The following is a 21,954-nucleotide window of genomic DNA, read 5'->3' as shown; positions in this document are numbered from 1 at the left end:
AGTTATGAATAACAATGCGAAGAAAAACATTTCCTTTTGTATTCAGAGATACCTAGAAACGAGCGCTAATAATAAGTAATACTAACATGGAGCCACCGATCTAAATACGTATTACAAATCTAAACAGTGTGAAATCCAAGTTGTATACGTATGATGAATTATGTAATTGATTACCCAATCTAATTCTAAACTATGAATCGGAGTTTGAATTTCAGAATTGGGCTCTGACGTTTCTTTGCTAGTACATTATTGCAGTGAACACCAGAAAACTCACTGTGCTCTATAACAGGGGCCATAAACTTTAAACAACTTTGAAATAGGATTCGAAGCCGAAATTTTTAATTGGAATATAGTAAATTTGGACAATAACAAATATTTTTGTTTGAAACTTTTACTCAAAATTAAAATATATATATTGAATTTAGAGGTATTTTTAAATAAAAAAAATACTACGTTTGAGTTTTTTCCTACAATGCGGCTTCGTCACAAGTTATATATATATATATGTGTTTTATTCATCATCAACAGCCCTCGCCTTTTTCGTTTTTTGATCGAGTTGATTGATTGACATTTGAGTGGTTAAAATTTTTATATTCCCGTTCACGGAAATTTCCATTTTTTCGACCGACTCCAGGAGGCGTGAAAATTCGATTCCATCTCCGATTCTAGTAGCCATGCACTATTCTATGCAATTATTATTTGCAGATTGGGTTTGGTAGGGATGCTCTGTTCATATCTGAGCTGCAATCATTATTGGACACGAAATATACATATATATGGATCGTTTTGTTAATATTTTGTTGGTATTATTCCCCTTGCTTTTTTCATTAACTACTGAGAAAATTACTTCAAATTGTATTTTCACGCTGGAAGGCTATTACTTTTATTTACTCCGAACTTCCCGTGAGCTATATGTGATTTGTTTTTCAATTCGAAATTTCCTCTAATGACCCCTTTGAAATTAATAAAAATTGTTTGTAGCGGTTCTTCGACCCTTCTCGTGCTACGTGGAAGTCGAAATTTTTTTGATGGTACCGTGTAGTAGACTAGGTAAGGTACTAAGGTAAGGTGGACTACTGATACGCTTCGGTTTTCGTGTCCATATATTTTTGCATCGATCTCTTGCTATGTTGTTCTCGTTGGTATGTTTCTGCTTATTGTCATGCAAAAATCATTTCGCGCCTTTCTCTTTAATTACTGGACGAATTGCTTTGAACTTTTCATTGGTTAAAGATTGTATTTTCGCTAGAAGGCTATTACTGCTATTTATTTCAAAATTTGCTATGGGACTCGTTTTTCTATCTGAAGTTTTGCGTGGTGACGTAGACAAAAATAAAAATTATTTCTAGCTACGCATATCAGCGGATCTCGTGCTCAGTGAAAGTCGGCGGACCTCGTGCAGACGACAGTTGGAGGTTTTTATGGAGAACGGTAGATAGATTGCAGTACCTGATGAATACAGAAGCGACTCGGATCAGTTGATGGTGGAATATTTCGTTTTGGCTATATGTCCATATATTTGAGCTTGGCTCACTTGTTTCTGTTTAACAGTCGTTTGCGGTTCTATGTTCTCATAGAAGCCTCATACGAGGTGTGGCTAAAAAGAAACGAGACTGACGTCACAGATTGCGCAACACGATTAACCATTGGTAATCAACACTTTTACAGTGTGGTGTAATATGTGTTCTTTGTTCAACAGCTTTTTTGACACAATATCGCAATTATTTTTGCTCTTTAGGAGCCATAGGTGAATGTGATTAATTTCTTGTTGAAAAAAAAATTGCCGTGCGAGATCTGATTGAGTTTTTTGGCGATAGGGGGTTCAATTGCAGAATGACGATTGAGCAATGAATTAACATTAAATTTTGTGTCAAACTTGGAAAAACGGCGACTGCGACTTTGAAGAAATTGTGTGATGTTTATGGAGATTCTTCCATGTCCAGAACAAGAGTTTTTGAATGGCACAAGCGATTTGTGGGATGCAGGGAGGATGTGGAGGATGATTCGAAGTCAGGAAGGCCTTGCACTTCCACAACTGATACCAACATCGAAAAGGTATCAGTTGTGAGTTCAGTTGTGAAAGGCAGTTGATTCGCAGCGACCGTCGCTCAACAATTCGCGTCATTGCAAAAGACAAAAAAAAACGGTTCGCACCAGTTTGGTTGACACTTTTGGCTTGTGAAAGGTGAGTGCCAAAATGGTGCCAAGGCTGTTGACTGAGGAGCAGAAAGCTCAACGATTAAATGTTGCCCAGTTGACATGCATTTTTCCAAGTTTGACACAAAATTTAATGTTAATTCATTGCTCAATCGTCATTCTGCAATTGAACTCCCTATCGCCAAAAAACTCAATCAGATCTCGCACGGCAATTTTTTTTTCAACAAGCAATTAATCACATTCACCTATGGCTCCTAAAGAGCAAAAATAATTGCGATATTGTGTCAAAAAAGCTGTTGAACAAAGAACACATATTACACCACACTGTAAAAGTGTTGATTACCAATGGTTAATCGTGTTGCGCAATCTGTGACGTCAGTCTCGTTTCTTTTTAGCCACACCTCGTATACGGCACGCAAGAAAAGAATGGAAAATGCGATACAAAATGGCGCCGATTCGACCGAGTCTTTGGACACGAAATGGAACAAATGATCGTTTTGTTGAATTTTTGTTGTTGTTGGTATTCTTGATATTTTTCCCTCTTCGAGTTGTTGTGAAAAATTGTTTTTCTTTACATTTATACAAGCATTTCAGATTGGAAGTAAGACTTACGTGTCTTTCTATTTATTTTATATCATACGGTTCGGATGAAAATTATAGATAAATTGGAGACATTTTGTCCCAGTCGTAAAATTGCTAATGTCATTGCATAAATTTATGACAATCGGAGCCGGAGTCGAAATTTTGTCATGTTGACAAATATAGAATTAGCTGTAGCCTGGCACCGGTACTGACAGGATACCAGCATGGCATAATCGCACGGTAGTTTTAAATGATTTTTGTTTTAAAATAGAATATTAAATTCAATATTCCGAGGATTTATCGGTAGAAACAGAACGAAGTACACCCTTAGTGGATGACATGTAATTTGGATTCATGTCGGTATCGGCACAGTAGTGAAATTATAAAAATGTTCTCGTCTTTAAACAAAAGTTATCCTCATTTATCCAAAGTTTGATTGACAAAATTAAACGTACTTGAAAGTCGTCACGCCAACAGTTACTAGCGCCATAATTTTTGAATGGATTGTGCGGCTTATGGTAATCTACTCCACAGTACACCGCTGTACTAGCAGCATAGTCAGCAAAATAATTTTTCTAAAATTAGCGCCTTTTATGTTGGTATTTATTTCGTCGTTTTGTTTTTAGATTATAAGAAATAGTGTATATCAAAAAAGCAATCCGCTATCATTTACAAAAAAAAACACGCGGAACTTCAAAATAATATTGGATCTGATTTTAATACTCAAATTAATACTTTATTTATATTTCCGAAATTATTACAAATAAACATACGCAGTGCGTTTGCAGTTGTTACTCATCTGCTCTATAGTGACCAGTACTTCCCAACTTGTTTGAGTTCGCGACCCACTTTTATTTCCATTTTTTTAGGTGAACCACAATGAGATGTTAATATATGAAAAAACGCATGTGAATCCACATATTAAAACTACATTTGATGATGCAAACTTAGTATATTTAAATGAACTATATTAACCAAGGTTCAGCCAGTATTTAAAATTGGACAAGACTCCAAAGCTCACAATTACATAAGCTGGCGTCTTTGCTACTGTCTACCCCAGGGGTTCTCAACCTGGGGTTCGCGAACCCCCAGGGGTTCACGAGAAGATTTCCAGGGGTACTTGGATGACAGTTGAGTTTTCGTGTAAATTTGAGTTGGGCTGCGCGAGACTAACTTCCTATCTTTTCTCTATGCCTTTATGCTAGTGGATCCGTATGCGTATGATGCAAGGATACTGTAGCTGGTATAAACATGGCCATTGTTGTAAACTGCTTGTCTGAGGAAGTCTGACTCTGGTCGGACGAAACGTTACAGAAATACATTTGTGTTAGTGTGCAGCTGGACTCTTTAATTGAATAGATGAGCTTTCGTGTGTTGCTTTTTTTGATATCCTTAAACAAAGAAAGTATCTGCAAGATAAGAATATGCGCCAACTGCCAATTTAAACTCAGCGTACATTATCCCTGCTCTTGCGTTGTTGTGATTGTGACGCAACAATGTGAAATGCATGGCTTGGCAGTCGTTGCAGCAAATTTTTAGTCAATATATATATCACAATTTCGTTTGGTGTCTGATTACTGCGGGTTCGCGTTGATTGTTTCGTGACTTTGGGGGTTCGCGTTGATTGTTTCGTGACTCTGGGGGTTCGCGTTGATTGTTTCGTGACTCGGGGGGTTCGCGTTGATTGTTTCGTGACTCTGGGGGTTCGCTTTGATTGTTTCGTGACTCTGGGGGTTCGCGTTGATTGTTTCGTGACTCGGGGGGTACTTAACAGAGAAAAGGTTGAGAACCCCTGGCTACCCGAAACCACAAATTACTAATCTGTCGAGGCAATAGCCTACCTACGCTTTCCTACATGTATGGGCATACTGAAATTATTTACGCGGCGCAGCGCATCTACTTGTTATATTGTTTCATAACTGTTACGTAATAATAATGCCACAATAATATAATCGAAAACTATATGTAACATTTGGAAATGCTTCGCGATACACCTTGAATAGCTTTGCGTTCGACTGGAAAGCACTGGCGCTAAGCAGTCTCTGAGACCCCTTCATATTTACAAATTGATCCGTTACATTGGACTAGTTTTGGCTTATCTGAAATGCTGCGCGAATTGCGAAAAACACATTCAAATTTTCCTATAGCAATATATGCAACGAGTGCAAACAGTATCATTCGAAAGGCAATTTCTCAAGCATTGATGACAAAAGTTTTGACATTTTTCAACATGGTCTTCCGATTTATGGGATGCGATTGCACAGAGTGGTGATGTGCATTCAAGATATCCGATATATAATATCGAATTGAGGTCCCGTTACACACTATGACTAAATGCTTCGTTTTACCTTACGACTGGAGAATTGTTATAGAATCTTGCTTGTAGGCTACACGGACTTTTATACCACACTCGCTTTACTACGAACTCAACATTGTCTCGCGCCACCATTAGCTTGCAAACAAATAGAGAAATTTGCGATTCACCTTGCGATAGACCGATCTTTCGGGAAGAATCCAGAGAAAGCATTAAGAGAACCATGAGAAATTCACAAATAAAATTTACTGTCTTCCCACCCTTTTCCATTTTATGTAAACAATGGAGTATATTCGATTTAATATAGTTATGTGGTATTATATTTCGTATTTTTTTGTGCAATTGCGGATAATAAGCAATTTTCACTCTTTTTTTATGCTGAAGAACAAGGAAAAACAAAAATCATCGTCAACTTAATGTTAGATCATTCCGTCATTATTATCTGAAGACATTTACTTTTTTCTGAGCAAAATATGTCAACTGTTTTATTTTAGAATATGATTAAAATGCGATTTTTGATAGTATAAATAATTTGAAATACAGTTAGAAATGATTCTGAAATCAAAACTAGTCAAACAAAAGAATTTAGAAATATCTAAACCTGCATGCAATATACTGATATCAGAATATTCTACGCTATTTTTTCAGAAAACAAAATAATTTTTTTTATTTATTAGAAAAGCTCTATACTTTTCGACTTTATACATATTTTGCTCATAAAAGGTACATGTCAGATATTGTTTTAAATGTGACAAGAAGAGTATGTTCCTGTATCGAGCGGTGTAGCGTGTGCTTTGATCCAAGTTTCATATTTTTCAACATGCACATAGACTCCGGGTTCAAGAGCATCTCCGCACTCGGTATGGGTGGTGGCAATTCCGGCAACGTACCAGCCACAATTGTCACATCTTTGACACATGAGAGCAGCTCCCGTGTCGCTCTGAATATATAAATAAAAATAAAAAAGTTTGATTACAATTTTGATGAAAAGTTCTACTGGTTACAAAAAAATACAAATTACAAAAAGCTTGACATTAGTATTTTACTCACCGTACAGAAGTCTTTGCCTCCTTCTGGTATACCGGCACAGAAATGCTTCGTAGAGTCTACCGTTGGCCCCCATGCCTCTTCGCACAGTGTCCAGGGCATCACTCTGACAGTCACATCTCTAGCTTTTGTAACGCAAGTTGCCGCACCTTTGGTTGCTGTTGAGAAAATTGAGCATAACTTTAGTGTAGTGTTCACCAGTTTACTGGTGAGTTTAACGCCAAGAAAAATAGGGGTACTCTCGATTTATGTGTACCAGGTTAGGATTAGGCCATAATTTTATTTTGATTTTCCTTTTCTCGATTTGGTCAAACCAACGGCGGGAGGTTTTGCAAGATTAGTTGTTTAAATCGGTCTATATAGAAAAGTCGCAAATAAACACAAACATGTATAAATGTGGCTTGGTGCACTTACACCTGTGCTTGCGACTTTATTTTAATCGAATTCATTTCCCGTTAAGAGGGGGGGAAAATCCCTTTCTAACTTTGTGAAGACACTTCACTTCTACTTACTATATCCCCAGCCAGCAACAACGCATTTGTTATCTTGTCGTACTTTCTCTTCGTTCGGTGTGCAGATTGGTTGAACACACGGTTTGTCAAACACCAGGGGCGCGTCAAGCTGGGGTAACATAAAATGATAAAAGGAAATTTTTTCATAATATATTTGTCTCAATTTTTTTTGCATTTTGCAAAGTATCGTTCATTTAATTTATTATTTAAAAAGCCAAATTGATTATTGATTTATAATTTGATCAATTCAACAAAGTTTTTACTCGTAATGTACGTTTACAAAATATTAATTTAATAACAAAAATAGAATAAAGTATCAGAAAGATATCATACCTCAAGAAGTGCTAACAGTGAATCAGTTGGCTCCACTAGTATGCCATCTACTGCCACACCTAATGCGAGTCCAGGATCTAAAGCGCGATCATATGTATCAGCATGGACTGCAATATCTCCCTCTGCTGGGAGCGTTGCTCTGAAATGTTATTTCATATTAGAAGCTTTAATAATGGTTTAATAATTTTTTTTATTTGTCTGGATTTAACTGGTTATCAGTCGTCTTGAACGAGTAGTGGCAAAGTTTAGATCACAAGTAAAAGAGTCGTCGCAGCTCTTTCTCCGACTACAATTCGAATCCGAGTCACAGTAGATTTCATAGGAAGCAGTAAAGTGGATAAATCACATTGATATTGAAGATTATATTAACTTAAACCAAGTTTGAATTTACTCCAATGGGTTATTTATTATTAGAACATCAAATATTTCTCAATTCTTTGGCCTGTAGTTTTTTCACTAGGCATCAAGAAAGAAGATTATACAACAACGATTGTGGCCAAGTACTGATTTAGAGGTCGGCCAGCATTAATTGACATCTTGTTGTACCTATTGGAAGGGAAAGAAACCAAGGGATGGATCGTGTGTTGTTACATTGCTGGGGCAAAAACGCATTTCCATATAAATATAATCTCTCTTGAATTTCAATAGTGTCTCAATAGTGTTTTTCGGTTAGCTCGGTGATCACCAACTTTTTCCGATATGTTCCTCCGCTAGCCTATTTTTGAACTCTTATTCATCCCTTGCTATTCCTTCCCAGTTGGGACACATTGGTTAGCTATTCCGACGAGCAATACGAGGTATCACCATTGATTGATACGTATTAATGACATTCGAGCATTGCAATCTTGTTATACTATATACACACTTACCCGAGGCAGTCTTTGTAAGTCAGAACGTGATTTGTAGACACGATAACGCCAGTACATTTTATCGTACTTCCCACATAAATGACAACCTGAAAAAAAAATGCTCAAAATTATTCAGCACACTGCAGCAGTGTTCCTGTTGAATCAATAACGGAGCACTTTTTACTATCTTTGGTAATTGTACGTCACTGGTAACTCTTGCTCGACTTAAGACATGCTGACAGTATATTTCCTCAGTTAGGGCGGTCAAGTAATCCGATATTATACCAATTTACAATCGAATTCAGTTTCACAAATTTAACAAAGCGTATTACAGGATTTGAATCGTTTCCATAGGCTTACAAATAAACTATCGCAGTAATTGATTTTAAATAATGTTACTTCCGTTAGTCTGAGGCAGTGGTTCTCGTTCTCGCCCTCGGGACAATAACGTCCTGCGTAGTGATTTCATAATTTGGTTCAGGGACGGTCAATAAGTATTCTATGAGATCCACAACAAATGAGCATGAAATTTTTAAATACGAATTCGCTTAGCGTTAGTTCAAGTCTCAATCAAAAGAGGCAGGAATACTGAGAGCTAATTTTAGGGATTATTATTGCGTCGGGAGATGGATTTCAATCCTTCTCATTCTGAAATACTTAAAGGAATACGTCTCACCAGCCATGGCCATTTGTCGATGCAGTCAATTTCAGCGCCTCCAATGATACGCTTAACTCGATGGTGAGCGTAATCCTCTTCTTCAATACTTCTCTTCTTTCTTTTTGTTGGACAACCCTCCACGGGAAGTCGATTCAATATATTCATTCCACAGGATGTGCTTTGGCTCATGCAACATGTTTTCGTATCGTCGTACCGCACGCCAACGCCTTGTGGGCAAACATCTGTAACAAAACATTTTTTTTTGTGAAAAAAGTTAAACAATATAGAATAGGTCAACAAGATAGAACGTAAAATCTGAGCGACTGTCCACCAATCGTCTGTTTGCCCAGTCATTCATTAAACATAGGTGAAGCAAAATGATAGATACCTCCAAGTGGGCATGCCACTGCATTGCAGGTCTCGTACTCTTTAGTACAGGCATACGGATTGGTGGTGATCGTTGTACATGTGGGTGTGTACCTAAATCTTGTCCCACCTCCACAAGAACGACTACATGCTGTCCATTGATTAGCATTGCCTGGTAGAACTGTAATATAAAATGCATTAGGAGCAATTCATTGTGGAATATTTCGCTTCAGAGAGACAGATATGTAGTCAAGTTTAGAGACGAATACCCGATACTTCCCCAGCATTTGACGTCTACCATTTTATGGCCAATATTTAAATCATTACTTACATAACATGGACATAACATGGATCATTAATATGGTATGGCTATTTTCGGACTTCTCTTTGTAAATAAATAGCAGAATCTCAGTCTGATTTGAAATCTGAAGATCATATGAACGAAAAGAGTTCATATCGTACCTGTACTGTGAGGTCTTAGAGAACCGATTTTTTTTGTCAACATGGACGGACAAAATTTCGTCGGAGGCGGCCAAAATAAAAAGATTGTTGAAATAAACAACAAAATTTTGGACTAAACATCGGGTTCTATAGCAGTCAAAGAGAATTTAAAATGGTAATAACCTCCTTGCGACGTCGACATAAATTGCGGAGAAATCACCCAACAACAACGTATAAGATGAAAAAGAGCAATTTAGGAAATGATATATACTTCTTATGATGATGAATGATATACATCTTCGTGTCCAATAAACAATAAATACTCACGGCCATGTGCATCCACATTAATACAATTGTAACCACCATTAACGGTCGGTGTGTTACACCACAGGCATCCATTATGAACACAGGCTGCCATATTCGCACCGGCACAGGGCTGTGGATCTTGACAATCGCAAGTGCTACATCCAGTGGAGGCTAAATAAAACATTATCATTCGTAAGTTATTGAATCATCATATTATATTGATCGGGTTTTAGGAGGTCAATTGGACAAAAAGAAGTCAAATTTACAACAAGATTTTAAATATTAATGTTATTTTATCATTGTCATATTTTTGAGAAGTCTGAATAACTTGCCCCCCTGTTCGATAACAACTGATCTATTTAGTAAATTTTCATAGTCATACTAAACGAATGCAATTACTCGAGTCACCCAGAAAAAAAAGAATATAAATAGTAATGTATTCATAGCTATTAATACACTTGTCCCGTCTAAAATCTAAATGCAGTAATGAAAGGAAAATACAAACCGGGGCATTCTATGTTGCTTGATGAGTCACCGCACCATTCACACCCATGAGATTTACAAGTAGGACAAGAACCGGGAGGAGTCGAGGTTAACCATGGTGGTGGATTACAAACGGACAGACCAGTCGGTGCATTACAAGTTGACGCATATTGTGCTGAAAAAAAAAGTTGTTTTCGTGAGGCTCTCTCTTTCATTTTTACTTCTCATACGTGTATTGAAAGGTGATATTTTGCTAATATTCAAGTCGAATCCGGAGTCTTATTTTTGATTCCTCAGATTCAAAAGTTGTATTTAAGATTTTGAGAGTATATCAGTTGGCAGTAGGAATTTAAACTGCCGAAATTGGGGGATTAGAATGGATGCAAACGACTTTTCTATATATATGATAAAGTCAGAAAAGTATAATCGACAAAAATTTGAATCAAAGACACGTAATAAGATTTTAAAATTCGTTGATTTTTCAACTCTTTGTATGCCGTCACACTGGGTTTAACTTGCTCGTTGTATTTCCAACCCCCACCAATTGCCGACTATTAACCTCAAAGACCCCATTTAGAGCTTATCATGATAGTTCAACTATTCGTAATTATACCCAGTTAGGTACATTGAAGTGGCACCTGTCAAAATTTTGATTAAATTTGAACAGACTTAAGAATTTTATTACATCTCGGCTTTTTTTACCTCGTTTACACGTCATCATGTTGTTCATCATACACCACTCACAGCCTAAATCCACGCACAGTTGTGCATTTGTAACTGGAGTACTGAGGCAATCTTCCACGTTTGCAGTTGGGCATGCTGGTTCTGTATTTTCCATTAGAAAAAATTAATTCATTCACTCATACTAGCAGTTGGGGTTACTTTAGTCACAGTCGTATAGATCGATCAAGAATGGACGACAATTGTGTTTATCTGATAACAATTGTATATTAGTATATTTCTGACTTGCATACCAGAGTTGGAGCTTTTAACAATTTTAGTTTTTCTGGTTGTATAATTATTAGGAATAATCAATCAACCACAATTTTTAATTGTCAGACAAAATATAGCCACGCGAAGCGCAAGAAGCATGAAAATAATAATTTGTCACCTGATTTTTAATAAATAAATCATCTCACGTGTTGTAGTTGCCATGGTGGTGGTCGGAGTCGTGGTGGTCGGCGTCGTGGTGGTCGGAGTCGTGGTGGTCGGAGTCGTGGTGGTCGGAGTCGTAGTGGTCGGCGTCGTAGTGGTCGGAGTCGTGGTGGTCGGGGTCGTGGTGGTCGGGGTCGTAGTAGTTGGAGTCGTGGTGGTTGGAGTCGTGGTAGTTGGGGTTGTAGTAGTCGGAGGCGTAGTTGTGACAGGGCCACCAAAAACGCAAAGCATTTCGTTGTTGCAATAATGACATCCCTTGCTCGCACATGTTCCTGAAGTCGCTCCATTTCTAAGGCACTGGTAATCTTGGCAACATGTTCCTCCACTAGGACACATGACCTCAGCTTAAAAGGAAGGCATAGAATACTGACTAGATCTATAAATGTACTAGCACAAGGCTGGTCGGTTCAAGCTAATTGTTTTAAAATTTCACATTTTTGATGTTTTTATGTGGTTTCCTAACATCAAGGGAATCTCAATATGGTAGATGCGGTATAAATTAAATTGCGGTGGTTGCAGTTACTCACACTCGTTTATATCCCGAACTAGACGATGCAGTTTGACATTATAGGTCCACATCCGTAAAAGATTGGAAATAGTTTGATAAGTTTGTTATAAAATAAAGCGCAAATATAATTCAATATAGTCGATATGATATATTACATGGAATTTGGAAGCACATATTTCGTCGTACGCCTCTGGAATCTTCTGCACACCAGAAACAGCCACCGTTATGGCAAGCAACTTCGTTTGTATACGGACAAGTTGTCAAAGTCTTTTCTGATCCTTTAGAGTAACAATACTTCCGGATGGGTTCGGCTGAAACAGAAGCGTAAATATTGAAAGAATTGTATTTTAAAATCGCCTTTTTTCCGAATGCCCCGAATGCAAGTGACAACCACCTGGGAGCCTACTCTTTTGACAGATCCAATGTTACTACATGCATACATACAAATTATGAATATAATGAGCTGATTTTCACACGGTAAAAGCTGTACCAAGTTTATTAACTCAGAAATTCGTTAGTGACATGGAATTCGTCTAATTTATGAGCAAAATATAAATCAACAATGAATAGGGCAGGAAGAGTGCAATTCTCATAATCCCGAAAACATGCATATTAGGCGATATGCATACACATCTATTGCTGCATGTAATGCGTCCAAAAGTAAGTAGCCGTGTCGTATACCTAATAATGTGTGGAAGTCCCAGCATCAGAATCTAATTTTCATATAGTCTACCACACTTTTGTACGCGCTTACATTAAAATGTTTACATTAGAAAAGAAGCATTATATCCTCAATTAAGCCCGGAACATATGTTTGACTGAGGGCACTAGTCAGTCTTCGATATAAAACAAGCTGATGGTAATTTGGTGGGAATGGAATCTTCGTAAAATATATTTAACCATAAATCGGTGTCTTTGAAGTATGTGACATGTCTAATCTAAGAATGTTAAGTTAAACAGAATGGATTTGTTGGGTTTATCTTTGTCTAAAGTTGAAATTATTAAAATTAGATAAGTCTTGTTAATATAAAACAAAAAAACTTAGAATGGAATTTGAATGTAACTTCATACGTTGAATACACTGCTGTGAATAATCTCCGTCGCAGTAAATGTGATTTGCTGCCAAGCACTGAGTTTTTGTCAATCCAGTAACAACTTTTCTATCTGATACTTTGCAGTCCAGGAACTCTGAAAGAGAAAACGCAGGTACGTTCGTTATTGAAAGTTTGTATCATTATATGAATAAACAGAATCCAATTAAAAATTATTAGGTATAGCATTTTCTATAACTACTGGACCAAATGACTTCAACTCCTTGATAATTGAAAACTGGACTGTGGTGCCGGAGTCAAAAAGTTTCAACAATTGCAGACTTTCAAGGATGGAGTAAAACCATTTATTAAAACTTATAAAGCAATAATTTCATTAATCGTTTTTAACAGTCTATTTAAGAAAGCTTGCGTAAGTCAAAAATAAATTTTTGAAATTCTAATTTTTTTTTAAATGGGAGTCTAGAGTCGAAGACAAAATTGTTTTCAACTCCGAATCGAGAGTCGGTTTCACATTTTCTCCGACTTGATAGTCTTTCATAGTAGAATAATACTGAATCAGTTCATACCAGAACTCTCCTGGCCCTCATTGCTGATTGGAAAACTGAACCACATGCTCTATTTCACAGGCAGATATTATAGGGACAATTTTTACAATGATATACCTGTTTGACACAATTTGCTGGTTGTTTGTCCTGTGCACCAGTTGCAGTTTGGCCATGAGTTTTTACAATTTTCTATTGTGACATCTCCGTTTTGAATGCAGTTGAAGCGACCATTTGCATTACAATTTGCTGAGGGAGGCGGGGCTGTAGGACCGCCTTCGCCCAGCACGCATAGATTATCGTCCGGGCAATAATTACAACCTTTAGCAGTACATGTCGCTTCAGTTATCGTATTCTTTAGACAACTGTAAGCAGGGCAGCAAGTTCCCGAAGCCGTACTGGGACATGTAACATCAGCTGAAATTGAAGAAGTTATTTAAGAAGATAATAAGCTTGTTTCATTGTAGAAAAGCTGGAAAGAAAATGTTACTTCTACAACCAAATAAAAAACGTTTGTCGAGCAATGGAATTTTTTTCGAGCATTCATTTACTTCCGTGACATTGGCTAATCAGCAAGATGTCAACGGTGACGTAACTGTATCGATGCTTAATTGCTCTCTGCTCAGAATAGAAACTTGCATATAACTGAACACCGTTCATTGAAAACACAATCACAACTTAAACACTGATCATAAACAAAGATCTACAAGTTAGCACGACTATGTAACGACTGCTGAGCCAGACGAATAGGTTAGATGCGGGGCGCCGCAACAATTGTCGCGCTGCTCATCATTTGTGTAATCACATACGTCACAGTAACAATTGGAATTTATGAAGCCGATTCTTCTTTCATTCAGACAGATTTTTAGGCCTGGTGCATTTGCTTGTTTTCATGGTTTTGCCTGTTTTTGATTTGTGTTACCTTAATTTAGGTATGAACCAATTAATTTGACGGCCATTCTGTTTTCCAAGGTATTAACCTGTTCTGAGCGACAGGGTGCATTAGCGCAATTTCAGACGCTGTGTGTAAACCATGAGGTCTGGAATGTTTGTTATGGTCTTGTTTGGAAGAATAGCTCATTTCCTACCCAGCAATATAAGAATGAACGTTATATGACATTTGGAAGTAATAAAATATCGCTTACATTTCACGAGTGTACTTCCCGCTGCGATAGAAAAACGTCGCACAGCAAGAAAATAATTCAATAAACCTTGGCGTTGCGCGCTAACCAATAACAAAAGCTAGTATGATAAGGTCTTATTTTGAAGGTCCTTTTATATGCTACATAACATAGGAGAGTGGACATCTCACAACGTCAGGAAGGTATAAAAATATCGAGTCGTTTGATCGCAGCTGCCTCACCGAAAAAAAGTTAGTTCACATAGGCGTTTTATCTCGCAAATTCTCCTTGTCTCACGATTATAAGCTTTTATGATTCATAATAAATGTTTTATTATGACTCACAAAAGCTTTCAACGCGATAAAGCACAAACAAACAACCGATCGATCTATCAAGCCTAGCCTGGCCTGATTCGATGTGGTGACTTCTCAAACGGAAAATTTTCAAAACGCTTCAACGACACGAGCTAACGAAAAGCGTTTAGTATCATATGAAAGAGAAAACCAATGTGCAGTCAACTGTATAGTCACATTTGCGCTTTTCAATAGCTATACACGTCCAAGAGATGATAGAATGAGAGAGTGTAAATATTTTTGTTATTTTTTGACGTTACGAGAGACCTCTTGAAAGAGGTGTTTTAGTTTACGGTCCTCCAGTGACATCTAGCGTATAGTACTCTAAAAGACCTTTCCAATGGTATATAATTATTGTATATTGGGTAAATTTTGGGGGTCGTATGACATTAATAAAAATGTATTCAAAATTGGGCTCGATTGGGCGTCTGAATCAGGTTAAATTTAGTTACAGTAATCAAAAATTAATTTGCAAAAGGTGCAATAGATCGGGATGAAATTTGTTATCAATATTATCGATGGACAGAGGACAGAGAAAAATCCACTGTTCCGGGAAACAGTTGATAAGGAGAGATTCTCTGTTTAAGCAAGAACATCGTGGTATCAGAAGCCTAAATACTTGATTTGAAATGGCTTATACAATTCACGATACCCTGTATGCCAAGGCTGCCCAACCCGCGGGCCGCATGCGGCCCGCCCTATGAAGTTTGTAAGCAGACTTTTTAAATTTTCACATACATTTTACTATACATAAGTATCTTTCGTGATTTTGGTGTAATTATTCCTGTCATCTATCTACGTTCAAATGCCGGTTTTTATTATTACGTATGTGTCAAGTCTTGCACCCTGGTGGACATAAACGTCATTTTTTTTTATTTCTTGCAAAACTGTGCACTCTGTTCGACGAACTATAAATTTGTGCGATCATTGGGGACAAACGCTGAGCGCAAATATAGGAATGAACTTGGAGCCCAAGTTTGCAAATTAATTTCATTCTGATTGCTTTCTTTCGTGTCGGCTTCGATCGTCTCTATCGCCAACGTAAAATAAAAAGTCAACAATATCTTGGGTACTGGTCCCCGGACTCGTTGTCTTTTTATGTTTGTACTTTAGTTCATGTTCTGTTCGCGTTAAATAAGATTTTGGGAATGCCGTCACTGCGTATTCGTCAATAATTCTGATGAAATGGACGTAATGGCATTGCTACTAATTAGTCACAAATCAGTATATATCGACTATTCGTTCAGAAATCTTTGTTATGTTACTTCATTAAATACTTGTATTGGTGTTTCAAATTTTACGAAACGGCCTACTAAAACTCGATATTTCCGCAACATTGACTCACATTATGCTCATTTAAACATTAAATCAGTATCGTAGCTACTGAAAATGAACGAATAAAAACACTATAACGCAAATATAACACTCAATTTTGACGCGATGTGTGTGTTTCTTGCGTGGTCGCCAAAAAACCGCAAGTGTGTTGTGTAATGATTGATTCTTTGACTCGGTCGCCCGAGAGTGTTATGTCCACGCCCCGTTTACCAGATATTCGAATAGTAAACCGCTATTCTAATATTCGAATAATTTGCCAGCCCTACCCAGTAACCAGAAAGCAATTATTAATTTGATTGAATTCATGTTAATAAACTCGCCTTTTATGTATTATGTAATTACCTACACCAAAATCAGGACTTATCTGTGTTTGGTACAAACGTTTGCGGCCCGCGACCGATTTAGTCACGTGAAAGGGGCCCGCGAGACGAAAAAGGTTGGGCAGGCCTGCTGTGTGCGATATGAGTTTAAATCACATTCAATAAATGATTGCAATTTCAAATCTAGTAATCTAAGTGTGCAAAATAAAAGTCAGATTTTTAAAAATACTTTGTCGTACTTGTATCTGGTATATTAGACACAAAGAATTTAAATATCGTTTTTCCAGCAAACTTTTGCTAACATCGTATAGACGCGTAGCGGATGTGCATTTTGTATTTCGTTCCAATTTCATTTTCAAATGTTAATTAAGCATTTCAAAGTAACACAGACCCCTTTGAATTTTTTTTTCTCGTATTTTATTTCTCTTGTAAACGACGTAGATTCTCTCGTTTAACTTGCAATCTTGCCATTATTCACAATATCGTACCAATGTCTTTTATTAATTCGTGTTCAAATTGTTTTTAGACTTTCATCTCTCGGCGGCCGGACTCCAAATTTTGAAAAATTACCAATTTAATTTTTTTTACTGTCGGGGCGGAAATGTGTAGCGAATGTGCATTGTGTAACTATGGATTATAATGTTATTTAACCCTTTTATATTAATAGCACATAACATTTCACAAAATAGGTCACTTTATTATCGCAACAGCGATGAGGCATTCGTTCTATGTATTGCCTTTCTCGTATCGACCAATTTGATGACGTATCGTTTCCGGCCACGCCGTGTCAATCTAATAACGCGGGAATCGAACTTGTATGAGTTCAGAATAACACAATTCGTGAGGAGTCGATATGCTTTACTACGGGTTTCAATATTTTTAGCATTAATTAATTAACCCTTTTTTTCCGCTGTATACAATCGACTTTATGTACCATTTTATAATATGCAATGACCAGTTAACCAAACGTACAAGGAACACCCCCAATATCTCTTTAAAAAGCTTATTTTCGCGTCTTCCTACTAAAACGCGCCCAAATGACGTAGGCGAAACTGTTCGACCCTACGCGTGTAAGAAGAGAGAAATTTCAAAAAATTTTGAGAGAACGTTTCACACTCTTATCGCTTCGATGAACACGTGTTACAAAGAAACGAAATTCCAAGCGCTCTTCTGAAAGAGGGTTACGTCACCTTTGCAGAAAAACCAGACTCAGCTTCGCAAGCGAAGCGAAACGCGAAATAATCAATGATATGTGAGAGCATGTCCACGATAGTTGTCTGGAATCTTTGTTTGTTTATTATGTGCGCGAAATTGTTTCCCGCTCGTTCAAATGACTTATTTTTGAAGTAATGACAAATACTTTCGTGTATCTCTAAGCTTTGAAATGCCTACACAAATAAAATTCACTTAGTAGTAAAATAAAAAATTTACAAAAAAACAAAATGTTGACAGATCAAGCACGGATCATAGTTGGATGCTCAAAATGATTTAGTTAGTGCGGAATACTTCACAAAACATGAACATAAACGTAAAATAGTCCGAAAATAACTATTATGACCAAGGATGGTAATACGAATATATAAGTTATACGGAACAAAAGAGTTAAAGGAAGTATAGCATATGTGCGAAGATTTAACGGTGTGGCTCAATTATTTGACCTAGCAGTCAAAGAAAGAATCCGGAATTTTGTATTGAGTTTAGAGTCGAAAACTAAATTACATATTGAAAAAAATATATATAAAAAAACTTGCAAAAGCGTAAGTTTTCGTGGTAAAAATTTGTAAAAGTCGGAGTCGAGCTTTTTTAATCCGGGGCCAAGAGACGAAGGAGAAATTTTCAATGGCCCGTTCGAGCGAATTTGAATGTATGGATGAATTCATAGGATCAAGCAACTTACTCGTAATTTTGTATCAAGTATAAATCATTAATCGCTGCAGAAATATTGCATATTGTTTCATTCGGTCAACTTATAATAATTTCAAACCATTTTAGTTAGCTTTTATTTGCGTATTTTTTTCAAAAATGTTTTTCCCCCCACCCCCTGCCAAAAAAATCAAAAAATTGAGAAGTACGCGTTACGATGTACTGTGATTCTTAGGATATCCGCTTCGAAGTAGAGGTTAGCATACGTTTGAAAAACATTGTATAAGACTCCTGTTACAAAATACAATATTGAATTGTCCATTTTTAGCGGTTAAAATACGTAAATACAAATCAAATATTGCAAATATAAAATATCTTACATGGTATTGCAAAGCATGTATTTTGTTTGGTGCCTCTAGCATCTGGACCACACCAAAAGCAGTTATTACTCTGGCAATCTGCCTCATTCGTGTGAGTCGTTGGGCAAGGGACTAGTGTTTTCTCGCTATTCTTCGCATAACACCATTTACGAATAGGCTCATCTGGAATAAATATTTCAATATGAATAGTTGAAATTTTATTTAAGAAAATTCGATTTTTTTTAAACACTGCGATTACGATACATATACTCAATGATTTACTCAATGCCACACTGTGGGCATTCGATGAGAACCACAACTGTAAAAATTGGTTTAAAACCTCGACCAATGCAAATAATTTTTATTAAAAGCATAATAATATTCTCGCCTTCAACGCATTGTTGGGTAACAGCACCGTTACAGTAGACGTGTCCTGCTGCCTCACACGTTGTCTGGGATGTGAAAGTAGTCACAACTTTTCTATCCGGTACCTTGCAAGCCAAATTTGCTGCAAAAAAATTGTTTGTAACAAATAAAACACTGTCATGTTCTATTTATTATCTATTAGTAAGTCGTAGTTGGGGAATATTGTAAGTTTTTTGAAAGTTATGACATAGTTTTTCATAATTTAGAAATAACATATATATCGGAGTTTGCAAATACAGGTTGGTGAACTATATGACTATCTTCGTTGATACCAATGTTTTATTTATTCGATAATTTCATAATCGCACTACTACTTTCAAATTCAACATTTCTAATCAATTAATTAGACCCTGGATAAGGTGGTGGACATGGGATTTGAACCCGAAATGTGCAATCTGCGGTGCTAACACAGTTACCTAAGTTCTAACGCTTAAACAACTAGAGTACTAGTAACTAGACTATGGCAAGGCTAGGACGACGCGTCTGGTTGGCGCTTGGAAAGAAAGATAAAATCACTTCACACCAATAAATAGGATTCTTGAAAGTTTTGGCGTTTATATAACCGTTACCTCTTCATAATCACTGCCGTTAATAGGTGTTTGAAATATCTTACCGGTCTGACATTTTCTACTGTTCTGAGCTATATCAGGACACCAAAGGCATGTCGGATAATTGTCGTTGCAGTTCTGTTGAGTGATTACACCATTTTGAATACAGTTGTAACGTGTTGCTGTTGAGCTACACACTTCATAAATAAAAAAGATTTTGTCAATTTGTAGAATTGCATGGCATGAGAGAGTATGAATCAGATAATTACGTGAAAAAAATTGGAGACAGTAAATTGTCAACAAGTAATTGTAGCAAAAAACGTCGTCTGGTTACCAGTTCAGGCAGAAATAGGAACACGGTTGACGATAATGAGAAAAGACTCAGCCAGACAGTCTGTGTGAGCGGTACCAGAACATTTTTAGCAAAAATTATTCTCTAGAAAATTCGAATTTATGTACCGCGATCATTCATGTAGGGGTCTTATTTCAATGAACTAAACTAGAAGTAAATAAACGAATTCACACATTTTGGCATAGTGAGACGGCAATACATATTAGTCCATCATATTTAAAACCCCGATATCGCAATCAAACTATTTTATCTAAAACGCATCACGGTCTCAAATGGACTCTTACGTCCCTATTATGATTAACATCAAGAAATAGTCTCACCTTCTGCATGTGTGAAGACAAGATTTATCACCAGAAGAAATGCTGATACCGCTATCTTCAAAAAGAACCCCATCTTTTTCCCTTTTCCACAACTTATATCTTTTTCTTTAATGATGACACTCAAGTAACACCAGTCGAATGGAGTAAAACATTCTCGCACAGGGATCATATAGAGCCATCCCGCCCCGGAAACGGAACTAGAAGCGCCACGTTATCTCGAAATAGCAATTCGTATTACTGCATGCCTTTTTCTTAATTCGTTGAATAGATAACCATTTTTTTTGTTTTAAAAAGATGAATTTGAATATTGTTATAATAAGACAAGCATTAACGGGATGTTTTAAACAAGAAGCGTGGTAGCGTGACAAGCTAATCCATGGTTCTATCGCCCTACCGACGGTGTAATGAATTCTAGTTGACGAATAGTTATTAAGCAGGTCTGTGGTCCTTCCATAATTCTTATATATATTTTCTTACCTGTCGGCGGATGCTTTTCCAAAGCCTGGTCCAAAGTGTGAAAAACTGCTGCTCTAAAAAGTAATACTATTACATTAATAATGCAAATTAAAACTCGCTCGTGGCGACAAAATTAGGCCTAAAAATCTATGCCTCGTTGGTTGGAGTCGACATGCAATTAGATCATTTAATTAAGGGAAAAAATATATAAAATTATGACACGAAAACTCGAGCGTCTCATTGTTTAATCTGTAAAAACATAGTGCTTGGCTTGGCCTAATAAAGGTTTTCAAATTTTAATTAGCCAGGGAATACGATAAAACTGGGAATTCAAAATATAGTATCATATAAAGGTAAGTAAAACCGAAATACCTTTAAAAGATGGGAATTGTTGTTTACTATTGCCAAAATCTCGTTAGAATATCCGTATACATCTCAATATTTGTAACAATATCTAACTATTATTATATTATTGAGAAAAAGAGTAAAAGGACAATTTAGTTTTGGATTCTTACATACTCGTAGGCTTCAAAAATCATCAAGCAGCCTGAACATTTTTGATTAAATTAATTTTCTTTCCTCGTCGTTACACAATGAAGCTTTACTGAGAAGCGCCTAAATTTCCTATTCCATTTCACAACATCTTCGTTCTCAATAAAGTGAGTAAACCTTCAAAGAATCTCAACTTATTCATTTTCCTTCCTGTCGAATACATGAATGCTTCCCGTGTCGTTCGTAACAAAATGAATCTAATCGATGTTACCATTTACAAAATGTAGAAAGCCAGTACATTGATTTTTCATTTACATCTCTGAGTGTAATACAGACCTACAGTTTTCGAATTGGCCCAAAGAGTCCCCGATTCATCCATTAATCTAATAGCGGTGCCAGGTTGACAAAAATTTGACCCCCAAATACAAGCTTGAAATAACCTTACGATTTCGCGATTCGGAAATTCGGCTCCGGCGACGATTCAAAATACGACTCTGGGATCACTTACGTTTCTTCCAAGCGTTGTTTTGTTTTGATGAAAAATTTGAATCTCTGAATTTTGATTCTTACCATGACCCTCAACTTCAATAAGTTTGAAAATAAAATTCCATATAATACCCAAAACTGCAGACCCTTCCTCTAATGCCCTGGTTTCTAATACATGATGCAATTCAGGAGTTTAGGTAGAACAGAAATGGTATGCAG

At 36.8% G+C, this 21,954-nt stretch overlaps 1 protein-coding gene across 1 annotated transcript; it reads right to left on the bottom strand.

The window, feature by feature from the left end:
- Positions 1-5,355: 5,355 nt before the first annotated feature.
- On the bottom strand, positions 5,356-20,485 carry LOC120334574 (uncharacterized). The gene is made up of 18 exons (XM_039402080.2): positions 20,302-20,485; positions 19,695-19,826; positions 19,044-19,163; positions 18,677-18,838; positions 13,425-13,721; positions 12,782-12,898; positions 11,866-12,021; positions 11,187-11,546; positions 10,750-10,872; positions 10,070-10,222; positions 9,586-9,735; positions 8,840-8,998; positions 8,470-8,693; positions 7,815-7,900; positions 6,946-7,084; positions 6,613-6,721; positions 6,104-6,258; positions 5,356-5,993 (listed from the first exon to the last, which is right to left on the bottom strand). The coding sequence occupies exons 1-18, from the start codon at positions 20,468-20,470 to the stop codon at positions 5,796-5,798; spliced, it is 3,009 nt and encodes a 1,002-aa protein (XP_039258014.2). The 5' UTR covers positions 20,471-20,485; the 3' UTR covers positions 5,356-5,795.
- Positions 20,486-21,954: the final 1,469 nt, after the last annotated feature.

The sequence above is a fragment of the Styela clava genome, chromosome 15, assembly GCF_964204865.1.
Source record: "Styela clava chromosome 15, kaStyClav1.hap1.2, whole genome shotgun sequence".
In the NCBI taxonomy this organism is placed as follows: Eukaryota; Metazoa; Chordata; class Ascidiacea; order Stolidobranchia; family Styelidae; genus Styela; species Styela clava.
Note: the sequence above shows the minus strand (reverse complement) of the source record. Positions and strands in the feature narration are given on the sequence as shown.